The sequence below is a fragment of the Microcebus murinus genome, chromosome 24 (assembly GCF_040939455.1).
Source record: "Microcebus murinus isolate Inina chromosome 24, M.murinus_Inina_mat1.0, whole genome shotgun sequence".
Lineage (NCBI taxonomy): Eukaryota > Metazoa > Chordata > Mammalia > Primates > Cheirogaleidae > Microcebus > Microcebus murinus.
This window is the reverse complement of record NC_134127.1, coordinates 2,400,001-2,427,615: the sequence shown is the minus strand read 5'-3', so window position 1 is coordinate 2,427,615 and position 27,615 is coordinate 2,400,001. Positions and strand designations below refer to the sequence as shown.

The following is a 27,615-nucleotide window of genomic DNA, read 5'->3' as shown; positions in this document are numbered from 1 at the left end:
TGTACTTGAACATTTATAATTGAAAGAACAATAAAATTGACAAATCTTTAGCCAGTTGGACCTCCAAAAGAAAAAAAAGAGTAAAGACAAATCTGGGCCGTGCACGGTGGCTCACGCCTGTAATCCTAGCACTCTTGGAGGCCGAGGCGGGTGGATTGCTCGAGGTCAGGAGTTTGAGACCAGCCTGAGCAAGAGCAAGACCTCGTCTCTACTAAAAATAGAAAGAAATTAGCCAAACAACTAAAAATATACAGAAAAAAATAGCCAGGCATGGTGGCACATGCCTGTAGTCCCAGCTACTCGGGAGGCTGAGGCAGGAGGATCGCTTGAGCCCAGGAGTTTGAGGTTGCTGTGAGCTAGGCTGACACCATGGCACTAAAAGCCCAAGCAACCGAGTGAGACTCTGTCTCAAAAAAATTAGTTAATTCATTAAAAAAAATAATAAGTATTGTACAAAGATATTTCACTAACAATAGTATAGAGATTAAAAGGAATATAAAGGATTGCTATAGAAAACTGAATGGGAGCAGATTAGACTACTTAGAGATGAATTAGAGAAATATTTTGGAAAATGTAAACTGCAGAAACTGGACCAAATAGAAATAAAAATAATATATGTAATTTATAATATGTAAAAAATTATTTAATTATGTAATTAAAAGTTACCCCTCAAAAAAAAAAATCTAGCCCAGGAATCTTTATTGAAAAATAGGCTGGGCGCAGTGGCTCACACCTGTAATCCTAGCACTCTGGGAGGCCGAGGCGGGCGGATTGCTCGAGGTCAGGAGTTCGAAACCAGCCTGAGCAAGAGTGAGACCCCGTCTCTACTATAAATAGAAAGAAATTAATTGGCCAACTAATATATATATAAATTAGCTGGGCATGGTGGCGCATGCCTGTAGTCCCAGCTACACGGGAGGCTGAGGCAGGAGGATCGCTTGAGCCCAGGAGTCTGAGGTTGCTGTGAGCTAGGCTGACGCCACGGCACTCACTCTAGCCTGGGCAACAAAGTCAGACTCTGTCTCAAAAAAATAAATAAATAAATAAAAATAAGAAAAATAAGTTAGCAAACATTTATAAAAAGAAACAATACCAATCGTTCCCAAACCCTTCATAAGTAACTGGAGAGAGAACAGTTTATAATCATATTATGAAGCCAGTACTACCCTGATGACAAAGCTAGGTAAGTATCTCCCCAAAAAGAAAGCTTCAGAGCAATATCCATTATGACTATATAGGCTGGGCGTGGTGGCTCACGCCTGTAATCCTAGCACAATGGGAGGCCGAGGCTGGGAGGATGGCTTGAGCTCAGGAGTTCAAGACCAGCCTGAGCAAGAGCGAGACCCCGTCTCTACTATAAACAGAAAGAAATTAGCAAAACAACTGAAAAAAAAATAGAAGAAAAAAAACTATATAATATATACTACATTAAGTATATAGTAACATATATATGCAGTAATATATACACAAAACTATATACAGTTTTTTATATCTATAAAAACATATACATACACACACACACATACATATATATATATATATAAATAATTCTATTGCTGTGGACTGAATTCTGCCCCCCCAAAATTCATATGTTAAAGCCGTAACCTCTAATGGGATAGTATTTGGAGATGGGGTCTCCAGGAGACCATTAGGTTTAGACGAAGTCATGAGAGTTTCGCACTCATGATGCCATTAGAGCCTTTATTAAAAAGAGACATTAGAGGGTTTGCTTCTTCTTTCTTTCTCTGGCACATGAGAACACAGGCTATTTTCAGGCCAGGAAAAGAGCCCTCACCAGAACCCAATCATTCTGGCACCCCGAACTCAGACTTTCAGTGTTCAGAAGTGTAAGAAAACACCCCATTTCTGTTTCTGTAAGCCACTCACTCTGTGATATTTGTGTCATAGCTCAAGCTAAGATAGATCTTCATAGTGAGAAGTGTGTTTCTTTGTAAAAAAAAAAAAATACCTAAACACGTAGAAACAGCTTTGGAATGAGGCAATGGGCAGAAGCTGAAGGACTTTTGAGGTGCATGATAGAAATATAAAGGTAGATTCCGTTGAGGTTTCAGATGGAAAAGAGAAGCATTTTACTGGAAACTGGAGAATAGGCATTCTTATAAAGTCATGAAGAATTTGACTGAACTATGTTCTAGTGTTTTGTGGGAGGGAAAAACTTGTGAGTGATAAAATCGAATATTTAGCTGAGAAGTTTTCTAGGCAAAATGTTGACAGAGTGGCTTGGTTCCTCCTGATTGTTTGCAGTAAAATGTGAAAGGAAAGAGATATGAATTGAAGGAGAAATTTCAAAGCAGAACAGAACCAAAACTTGAAGATTTGGAGATTTCTCAGACTATCCATATTGCAAAAACTGAGAACACGTATTCTGAGGAGAACACTGAGGAAATGGCGGAACAACCACTTGACAAAAAGCTTATGGGATTATATGAGTGGAAATAGTGCCAGTCTGAACTGAGGGGCTTCTCAAGATGGAATGAAATGAAGGAGGGCTGTTAAACTTCTCAGACATGACAGGATGGGACAACAGAATTATTTAGCCGCAGAGGAGCACTATTCTTCAAGGAGAGGAAAAACATATCCCGAAAGGCCATTCAGAGGTTACTAGGGCCACTGCCTTGATTTCAGAAGTTTGGAGGGTCTCTTCTTAGAGCCTTGGCAGCAGGACCACCCAATGACCTGGCCGCAGCCATGGGAATGAGAATGCCAGCCCAATGTACCTGAAAGGTGGGCCATCAAGCCAAAGAGGACTATTATTGAGGTTTGAAACCTAAATTTTGCTAGATTTTGGACTTGCTTGGGAACAGTTACCCATTTCTTTCTTTCCCTCTCATTTCTCCCTTTTAGCATAGGAACGCCTATGTCTGGTTTCACGAATTTTGCCTTGATATGAATTCCATGTTGAGTCTCACCCATATCAGATTTGGATGATATTTAGATGAGACTCTGGACTTTAGGTGTTAGAGTTGGAGCTCTTGCAATGGAATTAAATGCATTTTGTATATAAGGAGGACACAGTTTGGGAGAGGTCAGGGATGGAGAGCTGTGGAATGAATTAGACCCTTTCATAATTCCCTATGTTGAAACCCTAACCCCCCGAATTTACGGAATTTGGAAATGACATCTTTAGGAAATCAGTGTGTTTAGATGAGGTGATGAGAGTGGGCCCCTTGGGATGGGCTTAGTGCCTTGTAAGAAGGTTATAAGGCACTCTGGTGCCATCTGCAACCCAGGAAGTGAGTCTTCACCATGGCTTGACTATGTTGGCACCTCGATGTCAGACCTCTGACATACAGAACAAACATATTAGGGTATAAATACCAAGGAAACCTAAGAAAAATATTAGCGAGCTAAAAGCAGAAATGTATAAACATGACTATACAACATTATCAAGTGGGATTTACTTCAGGAAGGCAAAGTTATTTTAATATCTTAACATCAATTAATGTAATACTCTTAATTAATTAAGAGAATGACCCCAAAAGTCCTACAGTTATCTCAATAGGCACTGAATATACATTTCGGAAAACCCAACACCTACTCATGATAAAAAAAAAAAAAGTTATTACCACATTTAAATGTTAAATCTATTGCTTTCTCACACACTTTGAAACTATTAACACAAAATTATCTCCTCTCTAATTATATTTAACATGGTATTAGAGGTTCTAGGAAAGGGAATATTGTAGGAAAGTAAACAAAACCCTCCATATTTGAAAGGTTCAAATAAAGCAATCTTTCATCACAAAATAATCATGTATGCAAAACATTCTAATAAACACAAACACACACACACCCCCACACACATACACACAAGAATTAGAATAAACACACTTTTTGTAAAATCACAAGATATAAGATTAATTAACTTTCTCTGTACTAACAATGAATACCCAAAATGAAAATGTAAAAAGAAATCCACTCATATTAGAGATAAAAGAAGGAAATAGGAATAGATTTAGCAAAAAACACAGGACCCTTATACTGAAAAAACTACCAAGTATTACTGACATATATCATAGGAAAGCTAAATATTTGAGTGGACATGTGATGATCAAGGATTAAAATATTCAAAATTGTTAAAACGAATATCCTTTCCAAATTGATCTATAGATTTAATACAATCTGTATCAAAATCTAAACATCTTTTTTTTTTTGGAGAAATTGAAAAGCTGATCTTGAATGGAAGTCCAAAGGACACAGAATTGTTAAATACAAAAAAAAAGAAGAAGAAAAATTGTAGGAGTTTGACTTCTTGATTTCAAAGCTTACCATAAATCTACCATATTCAAGTCACTTTGTACTGATGCAGTGATAGACTTACTCATCAGTGAAACAAAATTCAAAGTCTAGAAATAAACATTTATATTGATGGCCGATGGATTACTGACAAAGGTACAAAGCATTTCCTTGGGGAAATGATAATGTTTTCAACAATTGGTATTGTTCCAATTAGATATACATGTGCAAAAAGATTAATTTACAATTATATCTCACATTATACACAAGAATTAAGTGAATCTCAAATCCTACTATAAGAATTAAAACTGTAAAACTTTTACAAGAAAACAGAATAAAAGCAAAACATTTTTTTTCTGAACTTGGCTTAGGCAAAGATTTCTTAGACATGACATCAAAATTACAATCCACTAAAAATTGAAAAAAAAATTGATAACTTCATTAAAATTAAAAGCCATTGTGCTTCAAAAGATACCATGGTAAAAATTTTAAAAAAAGATAGTCTAGAGACTGGAACAAACTATTGTAAATATTTTCTAGTGAAAGATTAGTATCTAGAATACATGAAGAACACTTACAGGTTAATATTAAGAGGCAAATAACAAGATTAAGAAATGAGCAAAATATTTGAATAGACATTTCACCAAAGAAGATAGGTTAATGGCTAACACAAATGTGAAAAGATGTCAAACATGATTAGAGGAATATGAACACAATACAAACGCAGTCATTAGAGAATTAAAAATGCAATGTGACAACAGTCTATGGCCACTAGAATGGTCATAAGCAAAAGGACAAAAACAAATATTAGCAAGGAAGTAAAGTTATTGAAATTCTCATATATTGCTGTTGGTAACAGAAAATGGTATGACTACTTCAGAAAGCATTTTGTACACTGTGTGCAAGATCCACTCCCACCAAAGGACCTGGTAAGATTATGTAGCCTTCCTTTTAAACATGAAACGACGAGACATTTGAATAAAACGTTTAACATTAAATGTAGGTGCCCAAAACAAGGAGATAATAATGAAAGGGTGTCTGTTGAGAGCTAGAGTCTTGAAATAAAATGTTAATATCGTCAATAGGGAGGAAAAGAAAATTTTGCACCCGTGAAACAAGAATAGAGATCTCTGAAAATGAATGTACAAGAAACACACATTGTGAAGTCCCAAAATATTTTTTTAAAAACTTCATGTATTTTTGATGATACTGTTGGGAACTTCCCACAAAATGGAGTGGGGGGGGGAAAGATGGACAAAAAGATAATGAAGTTATTTCAGGAGTTCTAAATTTCAAATAATTGTAGTTTCATTTCATGAGGAAATCCTGAGGGGAATAACCTTCAGGAACTATAATACTCTCTTCTATTCCTAATATAAACCACTGTTTTCCTACCTAGCAAAAAATGTTATGGGTGGGAAACTCCTATTTCCTCTTTAAACAATATAAATACTGCCAAGCATTATTTCTAAAATTTAAAAAGGTACTAGAATATAGTAAGTGTCTATAATGATTCTAAGCATATCTGTAAACTGCTATAAAGGCGGCAATTATTTGTAGTTACATTATTATTTGTAAAATTAAGAATAAAAAATTTTATAGAAATATGATTCTCAACTAATACTGATAGTAATCATTTAAAATGCATTAAGGCAGACCTAAAGCAAAATTATTATTAATTCTCTTCTGTCAAAAAATTTATTCCAGATTGTTTTTATAGTCCCTCATTGCTAAGACAAAGTGACATGAGGCAAATAAAGCGGAGTGCACTTACCAATTGTTTTTCAACTACCACATGCATTTCTATGTACTGAGATAAATCTGGTTGTGGCTGGAAAAAATGCACAAACTTTATGTCAAAATTAAATGACTTAAATATTTTTAGTGTATACCACTACTATTAATGAACTCAATATTGAAAAATGCAATTTTACATAAGGAAGTAGAATCAGCTAATATAAGCAAAACTAGATATCGCAAAATCTTTTTCAACTATTTATTTTATCCCTTCTGTGCACCTAATTAACCATTTAATTGACTCCAAAAAACAACTCTCCTCTATCTTTCATTCTCCATATTCTCTTTGGTACTGAGCAGTTCATATTATTCTCTTTTCTGGGTGAACCCAAATGCATGCAGATCTATCACCTTAACGGATGCCATTATTACATTACTATGTGGTATGATTTTGGATACAATCTTGAAAAAATAAAAACACATTCCTACATTTAGGGGATGAAATTTCATATAAAGGGTAAAGTTAATCCCGTATAAGTTTATCTCAGGAAAAGGTGGGGAACAGAGAGTCACAATGATGCACGTTCTTAAACTAGACCACAGATATCTCCAGAAGGATATGGCATTAGCCACTTAGGTTATAAAAGTTTAATCAGACACAGATGCCAGGGCTCACGGACTTTGAACTCTGGCTTAAATTTCCTGTGACTTCAGTCCTGCTGAAAAATGGGGCTAAGTAACTATTGCTGCAACAATTACTAAGAAAAAATGTTATTTTCATTACTACTGTTACAGAAGGGTGAAGAAGCTCAGGAAATTTCACCCCAAAATATGACTCGTTGGTATAGAGTATTTTGAATTAAAGGCCCTAAGAGAGCAATAGGCTTTCCCTCTTTTTTCATAAAACCAGGCTCATCAAAAAGAACAGTTGACTTTCCTTCCCTCCTTCCCCTCAATGTATTGCAGGAAAAAAGATCAAGAATGTAACCAGACCTTGCCCAAACCATTTTAAGATAATACCTGTCTCTCAGGTTAATTTACTTTTCCAAGAAAATCATTATCAAATCGATCTGTTCATCTGCCCCCATCCATTCATTCTCCCAAGTATGTGTTCATCCTCCCACTCAACAGAACTACCTGTATTCCTCATTGTACCCTTCCCTCTAAAATGAGGGTATATAAACTTCTGGACCCCACTGGGAAATTGGATAATCACCCTGTGGTTTCTCCCCATGCATGGTAAATACATCTTTCTTTCATTAAACTTCCCTATTGTGAGTTGATCTTTCGGTGAACTTTCTAGTGCAAAGGGGGGTTTCCCCTCAACCCCACAGGGCAATCTGGAAGAAGGGCGCTAGGGAAAAATTGTAACACCGGCTTTACGAGCACTTTGACAATATAATGTAGGTAACACAAAATATGTTATCACTAAAATAGCAATACAACGTAAGTGAACTGGAAAAATATCACCATGTAGAGTAGGAGGATCAAACTTCAGAAATTGAGGAAGCTTTTATTATGTTTATTTAATTTTATTATTATTTTATTTTTGGCTTAATGATTATCAAAAGTTATTTTTATTAAAATAATTTTAACGAACAAATAATTATATATATTTACAGGATACAATATATTTTGATCCATGTATACATTGTAGAAAGATTAAATCAAGCCAATTAATATATCCACCACCTTACCAACTTATTATCATTTGAATTTGAAATTCATGTGAGAAATATCATGTGAGAAGATTAAAAATCTCCTTTTAGCAATTTTAAGATATATGTTATTATTAACTACAGTCACCATGAAGTACAAGAGATCACTAGCACCTATTCCTCCAGTCTAACTGAAATTCTGTGTCCTTTAATCAACATCTCCCCTTTCCATGACTATTTCTAACTTGATAGGGGCAATCCAGCCAATTCCAACTACACTTCTTGTTTCTTATGTAAAAGTCTATAGAATTTAGGGGAAGGAAATCAGTAATAACTGTGTTCCAGTACAGTATTATTCACACAAACAGGCTGTGGGCCAGATTTGGCCTGAGGGCCACAGTTTGTCAACTGCTGATCAGACTAACCACTAAAATTATTATATTCTAAAAAATGCTTCGTATTTACTTAATATTATAATATATACAATTATATAACATGATTACATAGTATATAATGCGAAATACACAATATATAATTTAAAAGTTCATTAGAGGAGAAAAATAAAATAATTTAAAAAATTGGTTATTGAAAAAGATGTATTAGTAGCAGCATGGGAAAGACCTTGGGAAAAAATAATTAAAAATATATAAAAGCAGAAAGAATAAAGGAATAAGGAACACAAGAGCCAGATAAGAAATGACCAAGCAGTAGATTTAATCCAAATTATATGTGTGTGCACAAAAGTAAACACAGTAAATGACCTGTGGGAACTAAAACAGTTGAGCTCAGAGAGGTAGAGCATAGAATTGGTTATTTGACCTGGAAAGAGGGGAGGGAAGGATAGACACAGGTTGGTTATCGGATATAAAATCACAGGTAGGTGGGAGGAATTCACTCTAATGTTCTGTAATACTGTAGGGTGACCTATAGTTAACAATAATTTATTGTATATTTTCAAATAGCATTAAGGGAGAGTTTTTAATGTTCCCAACACAAATAAACAATAAATGTTTAAGGTAATGAATATGCTAATTACCCTACTTTGATCATTACACATTGTGTACATAAATATCACTCTGTACCCTATAAATATGAGCAATTATTATATGCCAACTAAAAAAAAAATGAACTATCTTTATTCAAGATGACATGGCCATGTACATAGAAACTCACAGAATCCAAAACTAATAAACAATTTCAGCAAGTTTGCAAAATACAATATCAACATAGAAAAATCACTAATTACAAACACTAATAATGAGAAATCCAAAACTGACATAAAAATAAAATATGCAATAACATCTAAAATAATAACACAAAAGTAAATTTAACAAAGTAAGTTTTATTGAAGACATAGACTGAAATACAAAAGTGTTGTAGAAAGAAATTAAAGAAGACCTAAAAAGTAAAATCTATCTAATGGTAATGGATAGAAAGAGCTGATATTATTGAGATAGCAATGTTCCCCAATTAATCTACAGACTCTACACAGTCCTAGGTGAATTTAAAGGTAATGCATTTAAAAATTCATTTGGAAATTCATAACAGCCAGAATACCAAAAGAATCTTGAAAAAGAAGAATACTGAAGGATGTACACTTACCAATTCCAATCATAGTACAAAAATACAGCAATAAAGAGAGTGCAGTTCTGGTATAAGGATGGGCAGAAAGATCAATGGAATAGAGCTTCGAGTCCAGTAAATACCCGATCATTTTCAATTGGTCTTGGAAAAATGGACCGTGAAAATTCAGTGGAAAAAAAGAATAATCATTTCAACAAACGGTGCGGGGACAACTGGGTATTTATGTGAAAAAGAACAAATTTGGACCCTGATCTCACCGTACACACACACACACAAAAATAACATAAAGTGCATCATATATCAAAATGGTATTCAACAACAAAACTTTTGGAAGAAACATAAGAGCACAGGGTAGAACCTTGGTGCAATGATTAATTTTATCTGTAAACGTGACTGGGCTACTGTGCCCAGATTACAGGTCCAACATTATTCTGGATGTCTCTGTGAAGGCGTTTTTCAGATGAGATTAACATTTAAACTGGTAAACCTTCAGTAAGGCAGATGACCCTACATGATGTGCTTGGACCTCATCCAATCACTTGATTGTATATCTAGAACAAAGAGTATTTCCTAAGAAAGAAGGAATTCTGCTGCAGACAACCTTGGTCTTAAACTGCAACTGTTCCTTGGATCACCAGCCCTCCAGCCTACCCCCCAGATGTTGCAGCTATCAAGCCTCCACAATCATGTGAGCCAATTCCTTAAAATACCCCCCCTTTCTCTTTCTCTCTGTCTGTATTTATTGTGTATGTACATTATATATGGTGTGTGTATATGTGTATATATAACATACATAACGCTATGCTACATCCTGTGGGTTCTGTTTCTCTGGAGAACCCGAAGAATGGGATACAAAGGAACAGAATCTTAAATCTTCTGAATTGGTTCTGGGGTCTCTGGAATTTCATCTCTGATTAGATTTAAAAACACTCATACAAGGAGCAGTCCATAGCATGAGGTAGCAACAGAGATATGCAAAATATCACCGCCGAATACTCCTGGTTAAACACTTACGAGAAGCATGGGTCAAGAGTTCTGAAAAATTATGAAACTACCTCTAAGGATTATGATAAGATAAAAAGTTTCTGGTGCATGTATTCGTATGTGTGTGTATGTGTGTGGGTGCGTACGGGTATAAATAAATAATTTACCAGGAAAAATAAAGAGTTTATATTGCTGTATGGTAATAACCATAGAGTTTACTCTGTTAATCACCTACCTCTATGCTTTTTATTTTATAGGACATGTCTCTTGATTCAATATCCTTTATAGCATATAAAGCAATATCTGCATTCTTAAGGTTCACACGGTAAATCACATGTTCAAAACCAATCGAAGACTCCAGGGGTTCAATTCCATAACTAATATTCTCAAACTGTAGTATGCCCCTACAGATTTCAAAAAAAAAAAAAAAGTGAATAAACAAAATAATGTATTATGAAAAAGTCAATAAAATGCCATTTTGTTTTTTAATGATATGCAGATTATTTTTTAGTCTTAGTCGATAAAGCAAGAAAAAGTTACTGAGTATGTACACGCTTACTGAGCATCATAGAATAGTAATACTATTGGTATTTGCCTAGCTAGTAATATTTCAAGGTCTCCAAACATACAAAAAATTCTTAATTTGGCAGAAGGGTAACGGCCATTGTAAGTATTTTCATAGTATGCTTTTCCAATGGCAGATTTCCCACAATAGCAACACATGAGTTTAGAACCACAAAATATTATTTTTAAATTTTTTAAATAATTTACAAGTAAATGCTTCATTTTATAACTCTCTAACTCCATAGAATCATAGATCACAACCTGATTCCATTACATGTGCTAAGGATCACCATAGAATTTGGATAATCTTCAATATATCCTTGGTAGTAGCAGAAATTCTGAAACACAAAGATAAAATATATATATATATATATATATATATGTTTGTTAGGACAGTTCATGTCAAAGATGCTGTTTCAAATATTTTAAAACATATATTTTTTTGTATGTATGCATCAAATATTCATTGTTTCTAAAGTGGATTTATAAGATTATTAGGTGAACATATGGCTCAGTTTTCTAAAATGTTCCCCAAGGGTCCATAAAAAATAATCACATTTTCACATTTTTTCATGTTATTAAAAAAAAAGCATGACATTCTAAGTCATTAGGATAAAGTAAAAATCATCAAAACTTATTTTCTCATACTCTTTTGACTTAATACTCCATGGTAGAAAAGCAAAACGAATCTAAAAGAGAAAAAAAAAATTTTTTGAAACTCTGAGGCTAATGGTAGAGTAGCTCGCATAGAATTAACCCTCTTAAAGATACCAATTATAAGCTCTGGAAAATACATTTTTTTTTTAAACTTCAACTACAAAGTAATGCAGAAGAAGAAAGAATGATGCAATCAACACTAGAGAGAAGACAACCGTATTTTCTAAGATGCTCATTACATGGGTTTTCACTCAAAGGCACCCCACCTCCCAAGCAGGGCAGCACAACAACAGAAAAATACATCTCACTGGCTTAAGGATGGAAGCCATGGATTCAAAAGTGCCTGAAGTTGAGGTGCAATAGCCGGGAAAGGAGGGAGGAACAGAGTGTGGACCCACAAGGTGAAGTGTTGACTCAGGTGTAAGCTCTTTACTTAACATCTGAAGTGAGAGTGTATGAAAGAGATCTCCAATAGCCTAGAAGGACCCGAGACCAGAAAAGCTGAGAACAGAGATGAGGTTTTGTCTGTCTTCAAACACAGGAGACTAGAGTTTTGATGCTGGCTCTAGCCAAGTTAACTGTCTGCTAGAACAAGAATAAAAACTCTTTAGTGAAAGATTCACGGAGTTCTACAATGTATTACTGAATGTTGCCACTGTATCATTTAAAGATACATTAAATCTGTGAATAAAAGAAAAATGTGGCCCAGAGTTAAGAGAAAAATCAGAAAGAGAATTTACCTCTAAATAACCCAGGTTTTAGAATTAACAAGAAATGACTTTAAAACAGATATTTAAAATGTGACCAAGAACATAAAGGAAAATTTGGGCATGATCAAAGGGAAGCAACTAGGAAATTGAGCAGGGAAATATAGATTATAAAAAGCCAACTAGAACAAAAATATATTTAAAATGAAATTACACTGGAAAGTTTTTACTGCACACTGGAGATGGTAAAACAAAAAGGTAAAAATACACCATAAAAATTATCAAATCTGAAAGAAACTCGAGAGAAAGGAAGCCTTAAAAATTTAACATAGCTGCAGCAATCTGTGCAACAGCATCATCCAACATACGTTGAATTAGAGTCCCAGAGAAATGGAAAGAGAAAATGTGTACAAAATATATTTGAAAAACGGTGTTTTTGGGGAGGTGATTAGGTTATGAGGGTAGAGACCTCATGAATGACATAAATACCCTTATAATGGTCTGAAGAAGCCAAGAAACCAGAGTCCTACCTTTTCCAAGTGAGACAACTGCTCTATGAACTATGAAGTGGGCCCTTGCCAGACAATGAACCTACCCACTTCTTGATCTTGGATTTTCTAGTCTCTGGAATTGTGAGAAATATATTTCTGTTGTTTACAAGCTTCTCAATCTATCATAATTTGTTGCAGCAGCCCAAACAGACTTAGACACTGTGAGAGTGACAAGATATTAGATTTAAAAGAAACTGAATTCAAAGTATCCATTGTAATTATGTTGAAAGAATTATTGAGAAAACCATAATTTAAAAATATAAATGGATATATGATGATAATGTCACAGTAAATGGAGAATATCAATAAGTAGATATCTAATACATTATATTTAAAAGAAATTCTGGAGTTGAAAACTATAATAATTGAAATGAAAAACTCACTATAGTATATTTGAACTGCTAGAAGAAAGAATTAACAAACATAAGGGTAGATAAACAGAGGTCGTGCAATTCAGAGAACAGCAAGGGAAAATGGTGAATAAAAATGAAGAGTCTCACAGAAAGGTGGAACATCATAAAGAACATACTGTGTTCTTATAGAAGTACTAAGAGATAAGATAAAAGAGGAGAAAAAATATTCAAAGAAAACATGACCAAAAAAATTCTCAAATTTATTTACAAACATTGACCTATATATCCAGAAAGCTCAATGAACTCCAAGTAGGATAAATACAAAGAGATTCATACACATGTTATAGTAAAAATGCTGAAATACAAATAAAAAAATCTTGAAAAGAAATAAAAACTCATAAAAGGAAACTCCAAAAAGATTAACTGCTGACTTCTCTGAAGAAATAATAGTTTAGGAGGCACTTGACTAACATATTCAAAGACCACAGATGGAAAACCAAAAAGCAAAAAAATGAGAAAATATTAATAAGGATCTTATATCCAGTATAGCTATATTTAAAAATGAAAGCAAAATAAAGAAACTCCATATAAACAAAACTGAGAAAATTTGTTTTTAGCTGCTCTCCCTTATAAATAATACTTAAGCACATTCTTTGGGTTAAAACTAAGTTTCCCCAGATGATAGATAACCCATATGCTTTTCTGCTGTTGGTAAGCAACTCTTCTTTTCAACATGAACTCCCTTGGACACTTTTTATGAGGCAGGTCATCTATTGGTGACAAACTCCCTCAGTTTTTATTGTCTGGGAAAGTCTTTACCTGGCCTTCATTATTAAAGAGCAGTTTTGTTGGGTAAAGTATTCTTGTTTGTCTTTTTTTTTTTTTTTTAACTTTCAGTACTTTGGCTACATTATTCCACTCTCTCCTGGTCTATAAGGCTTTTGCTTAGAAATCTGAATGCCCATTTCTTCCATGGATTTGGGGAATTTTGAACCATTTTAAAAATAAGCTTTCTGCCCCTTTCTCACTTTATTCTCCTTTTAGAACTTCCATATGTTTATTGGTTTATTTGATGGTTTCCCATAAATCCTGTAGGCTTTTTCACTGGCTTTAATTTATTTTTTCTTTTTGTTCCTCTGACTAGATAATTTGAAATGACCTGTTTCCATGTTTGTTGATTCTTTCTTCTACTTGATAGAGTCTGCTTTCGAAGTTCTCTATTGAATTTTTCAGTTCATTGTATTTTTTATCTCCATGATTTCTGTTTGGTTTCTTATTATGATTTCTATTTTTTATTTAACTTATTATTCTGTTCATTTTTTGATGTTGCTTATTTATCTATCTGTGTTCTCTTATTTATCTATCTGTGCTCTCTCTCTTCTTTAAGATGATAACTTTGAATTCTTTGTCAAGTATTTCGTGAATCTCTATTTCTATAGAGCCAGTTGCTGGAGCTTTATTATTAATAGTATTTTCTTGGTGTCATACTTTCCTCAATTCTACATAATTATTATAGTATTGCAATGGTGTTTGTGTATTTGAAGTAGCAGCCACCTCCTCAAATCTTTACAGACTAAGTTTAGCAGGTATAGATAGACCTTCACTAGTCATCCTAGTCAGAGATTCTGTGCTTGTCAGTTGGCAGGGTCCACAGGCAATTTGGCTGGTAGAGTCCATGGGCAGACTTGCTGATGGGATTCCTATGCTGGACTATCAGGACCATAGGCAGGTGATGTTGATACTCTGCCCATGAATAGGCAGGGCTGGAGCATGGTCTATGGGTGGTCTGTTGGAGCTGTTGCTAGGATGGTGGGTTAAGTATGACCACTTCAGGGACCGCTGTTGGTTCCATGATTGGCAGGCATGGCCTCTGCCATGTACACAGCCAGAAGGGACTCTCTTTGAGAAACTAGCCTGTCTACAGGACTTGCGTGCACTTGGGGCTGAAGCTGTGACTGCACGCAGACAGAGGTGCTTGTAGGACTCTACTCGGGTCCACATAGTCAGTGTGTCTGCTACCAGGGTCACAGGAAGGCATGATTTCCACCCATGTTCCTGGGTGGATGGAGCTGCTTCCACATCCATGTGAGAGTGGGGCTGGAGCCAAACTGCTTTCAGTTCTGCAGCCAGGTCCACGGTCAGTGGACTTCCTACTGGGGTATGAGGTATGGGGCTGCTTTATCAAAGAAGTTTCCCCGGCCTTGTGCTCCACCAGAGTGTCACAATCTCCCTCCTGAATCCTGTAGCTTTCACAAAGGAAATGTGTCCATGGATGTTGCCAAACCAATGTTTCTGTGGGGAAAGAAGGGCTTGGGAATTCCAGTTCCTCCATCTTTCTGATGTCGCAGTCCACCACTGGAGTATTTTTAACTCCATCAAAATGTTTTCATTGGTATATTACTCCTGGAATTTTTATTGGCCTTTAGTTTATTTTCCTACTTGATACCTAAATTTTTAATTTGCACCACTTCCCACAAACCATATTCCATTCACTCAATATGCTCATATTTCTATTTCCATTTTATTTCATAATTTTGTATAAAATATTTATGCTTCTATTTTCATCACCAATTATAAGTTATATCTCATACATTATAAAATGAAGGTATAAATAGCTTTAACTTTCCACCATACTTTGTCTCCTTCTTTACAAATGTGATTTATAATACCCAGATTGATAACATTTCTAATTCTGTGGAGCAATCAGCAAATTATACTAACCTTATATAGAGAATGATATTTCAAAAGTTATAAATGAATAAATAAATTATTTTTAGTCAGCATATGATAAAATTTTAGTGGGGACATCAAAAGGTTTATAAATCCCCTTCAAGGAGAAGGATAAAAAATAAAAAAATAAAAATAAATAAAAAAAAAAAAGGTTTATATTATTACTCAATTTCCTTCTGTAATTTTTTAAATTTTCATCAATTTTCATCATTGTCATTTCTTACACTCTTTTCCTTCACTATATCTTGTTCAATATTCTATTTGCACTTGAAAAGAATGTATATATTATTATTGTTGTGTAATCTTCTATAAATGTCAATAAGATCAAGTTGATCGCTAGTTCTGCTCAAGTCATCAACATACTTCCTGAGTTTCTTTCTACTTGATTCATTAATCACTGGTAGAGGAGTGTTTAAATCTTCAATTATAATTATAATTATAATTTGTCTATTCTTCCATTTCTGTCTATTTATGTCATCCCAGTAATTTATCTTTTAATCATGATGACTATTTCTTTGGTTGTCTTGGAGAGATCATAATATCCAGGACAATGATGAATGCCTTACATTTTGTCCTGCTCTGAACATTTGGAACAATTTTTTTCCTTGCCTAACTGGTGGGATTTTTTTCTTTTTTTTTTTTTTGTAGATGCTTCTTTTTATTACCAGGATAATATGATTTTTAGAAATGAATGATAAACATTTTGGACTTTATAAAAAAATAAATGATTCAATGAATATACCTATTTTTTCAACCAAAATTAATGAAAAATTTTCCTAGGCTAGAGATAGGTCTGAGACACTGGTAAACATCATTTGCATGGAAACATATTATCCTTATATTTAAGATCAGCATTCAACAACTTACCACATTTATGATATTAATGAAGCATTTTTGGATTGGTCTTTTTAACTGTACATTTATCTCTCATGGTTGCTTCCTGGGATGTAGGAAGCAGAGTAAGGTAAGGTTGAATGATAAAAATTCTGGTGTGGGATATTGTGGCCTCTTTCATCTTTTTGTGTCTGATTATAACTCTGCCTCTTTCTCTCTGCCTTCAATCTGATGAAGAAGAATCACTCTCATTCACACACATATAGACATATACATTTGTGTGTATAACACGGTTTGACAGTATGTGTTATTTATATATTTGCAGAGACTATAACTTACTGACTCACATATATTTGTCTACTCTGTAGCACAAAAATCAAATTAAAACAACTGACTAGGCCAGGCGTGGTGGCTCACACCTGTAATCCTAGCACTCTGGGAGGCCGAGGTGGGCGGATTGCTCGAGGTCAGGAGTTCGAAACCAGCCTGAGCAAGAGCGAGACCCCATCTCTACTATAAATAGAAAGAAATTAATTGGCCAACTAATATATATATATATATATATACAAAAAAAAAAAATTAGCCGGGCATGGTGGCGCATGCCTGTAGTCCCAGCTACTTGGGAGGCTGAGGCAGCAGGATTGCTTGAGCCCAGGAGATTGAGGTTGCTGTGAGCTAGGCTGACGCCACGGCACTCACTCTAGCCAGGGCAACAAAGCAAGACTCTGTCTCCAAAAAAAAAAAAAAAAAAACAACTGACTATATCTATTCTTTTTTCTGTTAATATGTTACACTAAGGCACATATAAAACTACTTTAATTTCAAAGTATTTGATTGATCCACTATATAGTAATCAAGTATACAAATGGAAAAAAAACAACAGAAATTGATAGGGCAGGGCAAAGGTAAAAACAGTATTTTAGGCATGGGTAATCCCTGAAATTTTATTCATACTTCTCTATTTTTTACAATAAATTGCAGACATTATTAAATGAAGTGCCAGATCTTCCAAATATATGAAAATTTCATATACTCCTAAATTTACGTGAAATTTCACATGTACTTATTTGGTTATTAAGTCTACTTCAGAGAAGACTACGAATTCTCCTTTCATTCCCAGATTTAGCTTTCCTGATTCAAATCATGTTTTTTTCATTGTATTTCACAACATATCCTGTCTCTATTGTCTCAGGTACATAAATACATACCTTTACATCATCATGAAACAAAACATTCAGAAACAGCACAATCATATCTTGTTTCGTTAATTATCTGTTTAATATGGTTAACTCAGTATACATCAGAAAGGAATGATTAAATTCATACCAAAACAAAGCATAACCCCAACCTTTGTACTCTGATAACATGTGATCCCTAAATAAGTTGATCAAAGAAGCTCACAAGACAAAGGTAAATAGACAATAAAAAGACATACCTGAAATGCTTCATCAAAAGGTTTCATAATTTCTGTGCCATTATAGCCATAAACTCTAAAATTATGAGGTAAAAAAGTTCTGTAAAACAAAGATTAAAAAGTATTTAGTGCACAAATTTGTTCCCTAAACTTCTATTTTGAAAAAGATATTTACTGTATTAATTACAGCTAGGTAGCTTGGCATAAAGAGAGAGGGAAGCACAGAGAGATTTTATTGCATGTATGAGTTCTGTTTTAATTTTTACTAAAAATTTCTAGTCTTGGGATCTTGCTTCACTCGCTGTATTGGTGCACTGTTTTTCAAAGACACTAGGAAAGCTTTTGCCTTGGGGCATTTGCACCAGCAGTTGTCCCTTCCTGGGATGTTCCGCAGCATGGTTCATTGTCTCATCAACTCCGAGTCTCTGCATATAGTCCAACATCTCGGTGAGGCTTATCTTGACAAATTTACTTAAAAATTCAACTTTTTCAATCACCAAAGGATAGGATTTATAAACCATACTCCTAGTTTGCTCTGTATTTGCCCAAGCATATATCACCTTCTAACATTCCTCCGATTTCATTTATTTATTATACCATTATTGATTTCATCTGATGATAACATAAAGTCAGAGATATGTATCTATTTTGTTTGCAAATGCATCCCAAGCACTTAAAAGAATATCTGGAAAATAGAAAATGGTCAATAGGTATTGAACTAATATAACCTAAATCCAATAAATCACATGGTGATCTCACATTAAAATATTTTATTTGTCAATATGGGAGGAATATGCTAAAAAGAAAAAAAAAAGGGTAGGTGCATGTGTCTCAGTTTAATTTTCCAAGTAACTCTAAGGCTTTGTCACTTGCCATGGTGGTCTAGATTTGTTGAAGTAAAAAGTGAAAGATCCAGACCAAAATTCACTGACAAGCAAAGCAAAGTTTTTGCATTCTTATGGTTAGAAAAAGAAAATGACTCACAGTGGGGTGGGGTTCCAGAGAACACACAGATTCTGAGTTGAAAGACCTATGAAAATACTTAGCTAGTGATCTAAGGCCACTGCTTCGTGGCAAAGAAAGGTAGAAGCCAAACACCCACATTTGGCCCAAGGAGAAAGCCACCGCTAGGAAATTTAAAAGGAAGCAGAACTTCTGATCATCATGTAGGACTTGGATGCAAATAATGAACACTTGAGGTATGTCAAACACATAGATTTTCTCCCTCTAAAACCATTTTTCAAAGTCACATAAAGAGAGCCAAGCTTTAAATCTCTGAAAATCAGAGCAAATTTTTTGTCAAAATTGATGACACAGTATTAAGACAATGTATATAATTCAAGCGGGTAAAGGCAAGGAAAAATTATATATATATAATATATATATATATATATATATATATATATATATATATACCATCAGAAAAAAAAGATTAATGAAAAGCAAGATAAAATTCTTCAAAGTATCAATAGGATAAAAAAAAGAAAGACATTACCTTTGAAAAACCAAAAATAATACTGACAGCTACCTCATCAATAGAAATGAAAAGGCAGGGCATGGTGGTTCACTCCTGTAATCCTAGCACTCTGGGAGGCCAAGGTGGGCAGATCGCCCAAGGTCAGGAGTTTGAGACCAGCCTGAGCAAGAGCGAGACCCTATCTCTACTAAAAATAGAAAGAAATTAATTGGCCAACTAAAAATATATAGAAAAAATTAGCTGGGTGTGGTGGTGCATGCCTTGTAGTCCCAGCTACTTGCGAGGCTGAGGCAGTAGGATTGGTTGAGCCCAGGAGTTTGAGGTTGCTGTGAGCTAGACTGACCCCATGGCACTCTAGCCCAGGTAACAGAGACTCTGTCAAAAAATATATATATATATAGAAATGAAAAAAGCCAGAAGACAATGGAATGATAATTTTAAACAGGGTAACAACATTTCTTAAAAGACATACTAGAATTTTTTCTACCAAACTTTTTTTAAGAATATGGTTAAGTGGTTACACATGAATTTCCTGGTTACTTTTTCTATTTCTGTAACAAACATCATTGGACTTTTGATAGGGATCGTATTGAATGTGTAGATTGTTTGGGGTATTATGGAGATTTTAACAATATTAATTCTTCCAATCCATGAATATAGCTTATATGTCTATTTATTTGGTATCTTCTTCAATTCTTTCATTAACATTTCATACTTTTCAGTGTACAAATCTTTTACCTCCTTGGTTAAATTCACCTAAATAGCCAAAACAAACTTGATCAAGAAAAGCCCAGCTGAAGGCATCAGACTAACTGACTTCAAAATAAGATGCTAAGTTCTTAATATAATAACCAAAACAGCATAATACTGGTATAAACACAGACATACAGACCAGTGGAATGTAATATATATCAGAGAAATAAATAAACATTGCATGGTCTCACTTACATGCAGACTCTAAAAAGTTCAAACTCACAGAAACAGAGAGTAGAATGGTGGTTGTTTGAGGCTGGATGTGAGGAAACGGGTAGATGGTAAAAAGGTACAAAGTTTCAGTTAGGGATGATGAGTGTAGCTAATAACAATGTATTACACTAAGGCATTAGATATCAAGTATTCTTACCACAAGAAAATGATAAGTATTTAAGGTGATGGATATGTTAATTAGCTTGATTGAATCATTTCACAATGTATACACATAAAAAAATCTTGTAAGCTGTAAATATATACAATTTTTATTTGTCAATTATACCTTCATAAAGCTTGGGTGGGAAAAGAATTGAAATAAGTAAAGATTTAATGACAAATTAAAATATATATAATTAAAAACAAGCAATCTTGCAACAGAAATATATTGAGAATTGCTGAGACATATTAAAATTAATTGTAGACAGAAATACGGAATTGTAGGGAAAAATGAAAGGCACCAGAATTGGTAGATTTTGGTTATATTTGAAGGACTATCGACTTTACAAAATGTAACGGTAATATCTTATTGGGGTTTAAAAGTATATAAGATTATAATGTATGAAAAAATAATGAAAAGGTAGAATAGGGTCAGTAGAGTGAAAGACTTAGGCAGGCATCCTCAAACTATGGCCCATGGGCCCCAAGAGGGTGTTCGAAACCAGCCTGAGCAAGAGCGAGACCCCGTCTCTACTATAAATAGAAAGAAATTAATTGGCCAACTAATATATATATACAAAAAATTAGCCGGGCATGGTGGCGAATGCTTGTAGTCCCAGCTACTTGGGAGGCTGAGGCAGGAGGATTGCTTGAGCCAGGAGATTGAGGTTGCTGTGAGCTAGGCTGACGCCATGGCACTCACTCTAGCCTGGGCAACAAAGCGAGACTCTGTCTCAAAAAAAAAAAAAAAAAAAAAAAAAAACAAGCCATGGCATATTTATGTTTTAAGAAAGATAAAATTAGCCGGGCGCGGTGGCTCGTGCCTGTAATCCTAGCACTCTGGGAGGCCGAGGCGGGCGGATTGCTCAAGGTCAGGAGTTCGAAACCAGCCTGAGCAAGAGCAAGACCCTGTCTCTACTACAAATAGAAAGAAATTAATTGGCCAACTAATATACATATAAAATTAGCCGGGCATGATGGCACATGCCTGTAGTCCCAGCTACTCGGGAGGCTGAAGCAGAAGGATTGCTTGAGCCCAGGAGTTTGAGGTTGCTGTGAGCTAGGCTGACGCCACGGCACTCACTCTAGCCTGGGCAACAAAAGTGAGACTCTGTCTCAAAAAAAAAAAAAAAGAAAGATAAAATTATCAAAATTCATTCTCCATGAAACCTCTTAGATCACCAAATAGAAATCTGGAGCTAATGGGAACCAGAAAGACAGGAACATACACTGTGAATTCAAGTTATAGATATTTACTGCATAGACTTTTAAGTATAAAATAAGAAACACAACAGAAATAAGTAACTATGAACATTTTTGAATGCCAAATAATTACATTCTAGATAATTACAAACAATAATTATAAATAGAACAAAGATAGTTGATAAAATAATGAAGATCACCTACTTTTGTGTTAGGTTCAGAATAAATATTTTTCCTTCAATTAAAACTTTGTAGGATACCTGGTAGAAGAGTACATTAAAAATGCAAAGAAAATTAGAAAAATGTTAGGATAGCCACCATTCTACACTAGTGATAATTACATTGTAAAATACACTAATACAATAAAAAGAGAAAAATTTAGAATTTAATGTTTATTTTAATAAAATTTTATATTAAAATGTCAGCTTTCATAATACAAATAATGGATGAAAGAACTCATGTAATTTCTTATTTGTTAATTTTTAAATTTATCCAATAAAACAGAATCTTAAAAATGGCTTGTTTTTATCCAATAATTGTGTTAGCTTAATAGTGAGGCCACTGAAAAACTTATGCTTAGACAGAATTTAACTAACTTACTCTCTAGAAATATATATATAGTAGAGTAAAGAATTAACCATATATAATATATAATATTTATAGGTTTTTATAAATTTTATAAAATTTGTTCCAATACCCATTGATTTATTTTATTAATATGAAGATTAAAAAATAGTGTCTGACAAATGGACAATTTAGTCTCTGTAGGTCAATTTGCAGAGTTTTGACATCTTTGCATTGTTGGACCTTCCGATCCAAGAACATTGATTATTTATTATTATTTTCTTTCATCTTTTTTTATTTTACTCAGTGAGGAGGTTTTTCTTTTCTTTGTTAGATTTATTTACATTTATATTTTTTTAGCCAAAAACCAAGTGTCATACATTTAGATTTTTATGTAGTAGAAATTATATCTTTTATAAATTATGTTTCACATTTTTTTGTTTGGCAGAATAGAAAATACCTGATATTTGTATCTCAATCTTCTTTTCAGAGAATTAGCTAAATTATTGTATTAATTCTAATTATCTCTAATTTATTTTGAATTTATTGTGTATACAATTATTTCATCTGCAAATAATGATAGTGTTATTTCTTCCCCTACAGTTATTATGCCTATTTGATGTTTTTGTTGTTTTCTTTCTTTATTGCATTGGCTAGTACTTCCAGGACAATGGTAAGTAGAAAAAATAATAGTGAACATCCTTGTCTCTTTTTTGATCTCCAGAGGAAAGCTTTCAATATTTGAATTTTATATATATTTCTTAACAGGCATTTGGATTTCTCTTTTAAAAGAAATTTTATTGTGTATATTTAAGTATAACATGATGTTATACATATATAGTAAAATAGTTACTATAGTGAAACAAATTAACATATCTATTATCTCACATAACTATGTTTTTCTCCTTGTGGCAAAAGAAGCTACAATCTACTCATTTAGCAAAAATTCTAAATACAATACACCATTATTAACTATAGTACTCACGTTGTACATTGTATCTGGGATGTATTTCTCCTCTGTATCTCACTATATCCACTTTTTCATCCCTATTAATAGTCTTTTATATTTTTATTCTGTCTTGACTTAAAGACCATTTTTGCTTGATGGAACTATGGCTATACAAGCCAATTGTTATTTACTGGTTTTTGTGTAATTTTTCTTATTTTGTGTTCAGTCCTCTTATTTCTCTATAATTAAGGTATATCTCTTATAGTTATATTCTTAAATCCAATCCTGTATATCTGTTTTCTAATTCATTTAATCAATTAAATCAATTAATTTAATTAAATATCAATTAATTTAATATTTAAATTTTATTATTATTCCCTACTAGATTGAGAGTTATACACCCTTTCTATTATTTTCTATTATTTCTAATATTTTCTATTATTTTAATGGTTACATGGTTTAATATTACAATTTTATATTTCAATGTGGATTTTTTGGTTTGTTTTTTTTTTTTCTTTTGAGACAGAGTCTCGCTTTGTTGCCCAGGCTAGAGTGAGTGCCATGGCGTCAGCCTAGCTCACAGCAACCTCAATCTCCTGGGCTCAAGCGATCCTCCTGCCTCGGCCTCCCGAGTAGCTGGGACTACAGGCATGTCCCACCATGCCTGGCTAATTTTTTCTATATATATTAGTTGGGCAATTAATTTCTTTCTATTTTTAGTAGAGACAGGGTCTTGCTCTTGCTCAGGCTCCTTTCGAACTCCTGACCTTGAGCAATCTGCCCGCCTCAGCCTCCCAGGGTGCTGGGATTTCAGGCGTGAGCCACAGCGCCTGGCTCCAATGTGTTTTGTTATACATAGTCACCACCACTTTTTCACCAAATCCCGCTTATATATTAGTTTTTCCTAGTTTCAATTTCTCCCTACAGAAGTACATTGTTTTAATTATTTTCTCCTCTTTTAATCTGGAAATTGTTAAAACAGTATATCCTAATGTCTGAAGGATATTTTATATGAGCAAATGATTCCATAATCAAATTTATTTAAAGTCAGAAAATAGAAGCTCTTATTTCAATTTTTTCCTCATTCCTATTGTTGATTTTGAGAGGTCTCCTCTTAGTACATTTATCACTTCAGTACATATGTTCTTTCTTCCATCATGATTGTCTTTAAGGCATTTCATTTGTTTTGATATTCTGTATTCCACTGATATGCCAAGGTGTTACTTGACTTTTATTTATTTTGCCTTGGATTTGTGATACCCGATCTGAAGATTAAATTTTTTAAAATCATTCTTCAGTTAATATATGTTCAATATTACCTTTTTTGTCCATTTTTCTCTCTCCTTCAGGAATGCCAATTATTCTATACTAAGCTTCTAATTCTACCCTCCTTGTCCCTTAGCCTTTTATATGTTTCCTTAGTCTTTTTAGCTATCTCCGATCTACTGTTAATTCTTGACTTTTATATTTTCATACTGTATTTTCATACTTCTACTTTTGGAAGTTCCATTCAGTTACTTAAAAAAAATCACCTCGTCTTTTTAGGTCGAATCTTCTCTTCTTATAATTTATATTCTTTATTTATTAATTACAATAATTTTACAGAAACAATGTTTCATATTATATCTGTAGTATTTGTTGAATCAGTAAGTATATTTGCCTCATTGATCCAAAAAATATTCTTAATTCCTTACTACATATCTGAACTATTCTAGACAAGGAGATACAGGCATTAACAAAATACACAATATTTTCCCTCGTGAATCTGACAGTTGAAGATGGGTGTTTTTTCCTTTTTACTTTGCTTAAGACAAATTACTATCTTTATAAGAGTCAGGTGATTCCTGTTTGAAGATATTTTTCTTTAAATAGAGTCTATGTTTATTTGCTAATTCAGTTAGTATTCCCATAATATTTTTGTATTTAAAAAACTCTCTTAAAATGTTGTTAAAAGCCTCATCCTTTTCTTCTATTTAAATAATTAAAGTTTTATAAATAGAAATGGATTCCTTTGAAAAATTTTTAACCTGTAATCTCTGCATTAGGGTGACAAGTAGACAGTTGCTAAGGAAATGTTTGCATTTAAATTACCAGAATATCTTCTACCCAACCAAAAAGAAAAATTAAGGTATGATGTCTCAAAAAACATCTCAGTTCTTCAGAAATGATTCTCGAATTTAGTAAAAAAGGCAAGAAGCTTTTTAGTTCAAAGAAAAAAAAAAGAGTAATCCTGAACTAAGATGAACTAAAACAACATGAAAAGAACAGTCTTAATCGTTGACGTATTTGCAATCAAGACGGAAAAAAATCATTAATATAACACATCATTAAGTCAGATGATCATCATCCCATACAAGGAAGGTCTAGGCTTACTAAGCAAAAAAAAAAAAAAAAAAAAATCCCCCAAATATAGTCTGGTGAGTGAGTGAGAATTTCCAAATGGATAAAGCCAGTAATCATTCAAAGACATCCACGAAGGAAACATTTAGAAGTAGGGACTTTTTGTAGGGAGTTTTGACACACAGCATCACTGCATCGTTTATTTCTAAGAAACATTGTAAATCCTGGCTCGTTTTCAAAAGGGCTTTTCCACTCAAGAAATATTGGGTATAAATAATAAAAAAAAAAAAAAATTCAGCAAGTGTGCATGGATAAAAATGGCCGGTTAACTTCTCAGGATTAAATTATTTACAGAATCTTTAAATCGTGAACAATGTTAATGGTTCTTTACCTCCACTTCAAGTCCTTCACTTACAACTGAACGCATTTTCACTGGCACTGTAACTTCCACAAGCAGTCTTTCAGAATCTGCAATGTGCAAAATGTTTTGTGAGAGCAATGCCCATCACCTTGCAGTTCTCCCATCTGAATGCATCGTCCGCATTCCATACGCCACCGCTCCTCTCATTTTCACCGTCTTTTCAGGTACGCTCAACTCCCGTTTCTCTGTAGGAATTGCAAGCGTTGGGGGTTTGGGGTCTTGTTTCGGTTTTGCTTTAGAGAGAGAACGAGGTGTGCGGTTGCAGGCACGCAGCGTGGGGGCGCGACCTGGCCACGGCGGGGCAGCAGGCCGAGCTCGGGCCCTTCCGGACCAGGGGGGGGGACGGAGGGGCGTACTTACTCTGGGCCGCCCAGAGCCGGCCGAGCCAGCCCAGCAGAAGCAGGACGCGCAGCATGGCTCCACGGCCGGCCGTGGCGGTTGGCGCCGGGGCGGTTGGGAGCGCGAGGGGGCGCGCGGGGTGCGGGAGCCGGGCGGGTGCGTGCGGAGCGCCGGGACTCAGGGTGCAGGAGCTGGGCAGGTGCGTTCAGAGCACTGGGACGCGGGGTGCGAGAGCCAGGCAGGTGCGTGCAGAGCACGGGGTGCTAAAGCGGGGCAGATGCGTGCGGAGCGCCGGGACCCGGGGTGCGAGAGCCAGGCAGGTGCGTGCAGAGCACTGGGACGCGGGATGCGAGAGCCAGGCAGGTGCGTGCAGAGCACTGGGACGCGGGATGCGAGAGCCAGGCAGGTGCGTGCAGAGCACTGGGACGCGGGATGCGAGAGCCAGGCAGGTGCGTGCAGAGCACTGGGACGCGGGATGCGAGAGCCAGGCAGGTGCGTGCAGAGCACTGGGACGCGGGATGCGAGAGCCAGGCAGATGCGTGCAGAGCTCCCGCCTACGGGGTGCGAGAGCCGGGCAGGTGCGTGCGGAGCGCTGGGACGTGGGGTGCGGGAGCCGGGCAGGTGCGTGCGGAGCGCGGAGACGTGGGGTGCGGGAGCCGGGCAGGTGTGTGCGGAGCGCCAGGACGTTGGGTGCGGGAGCCGGGCAGGTGCCTGAGGACGCGGGGTGCAGGAGCCGGGCAGGTGCGTGCGGAGCGCGGGGACGCGGAGGTCCGGGACAAAGTCGCCAGGCCTCCCTCAGACCTGAGGACTATTTGAGGCTTTAAAAAAAAAAAAAAAAAAGCAGAACCACTTCCCAAAAGGCGGCTGAGGAACAGGAAGACTCTTGAGCATTTCTTAACCGAAGTTTTCATCGCACACAAGCCCAGTAGCGCGCGCAGCTGGCCCCGGGTTCAAGTGTAATCCGAACCCGGACGCGGATGCAAAGTAGAGCGGGCCAGTGTCCATCTGCTCCCGGACTTCCGCGCATAGAGCCCTCGGCCGTGTTCTCCTTCACGTCTGCGTTCCCTGTGACGGCTGTCAGATCAACGCGGCCACGCGTTCGTGCTTTCCTCACTCGTCTGTACTGCACACCGAATAAATATAACAGCATTTGTTTTTCCATTGTGC

At 35.4% G+C, this 27,615-nt stretch overlaps 1 protein-coding gene across 4 annotated transcripts in view; it reads right to left on the bottom strand.

The window, feature by feature from the left end:
• ADAM2 (ADAM metallopeptidase domain 2) overlaps positions 1–26,558 on the bottom strand; it is an 82,719-nt gene extending 56,161 nt beyond the window's left edge. For all 4 annotated transcript variants that reach the window (XM_020282741.2, XM_075997289.1, XM_075997290.1 and 1 more), the window contains exons 1-7: positions 26,470–26,558; positions 26,080–26,156; positions 22,040–22,095; positions 18,052–18,130; positions 11,046–11,122; positions 10,456–10,624; positions 6,032–6,088 (exon numbers count right to left, since the gene is read on the bottom strand). In XM_020282741.2, coding sequence (XP_020138330.2) covers positions 6,032–6,088; positions 10,456–10,624; positions 11,046–11,122; positions 18,052–18,130; positions 22,040–22,095; positions 26,080–26,156; positions 26,470–26,524 — 570 coding nt within the window. In that variant the 5' untranslated portion in view covers positions 26,525–26,558. The remainder of the gene's footprint in view (positions 1–6,031; positions 6,089–10,455; positions 10,625–11,045; positions 11,123–18,051; positions 18,131–22,039; positions 22,096–26,079; positions 26,157–26,469) is intronic.
• Between the last annotated feature and the right edge of the window lie 1,057 nt (positions 26,559–27,615).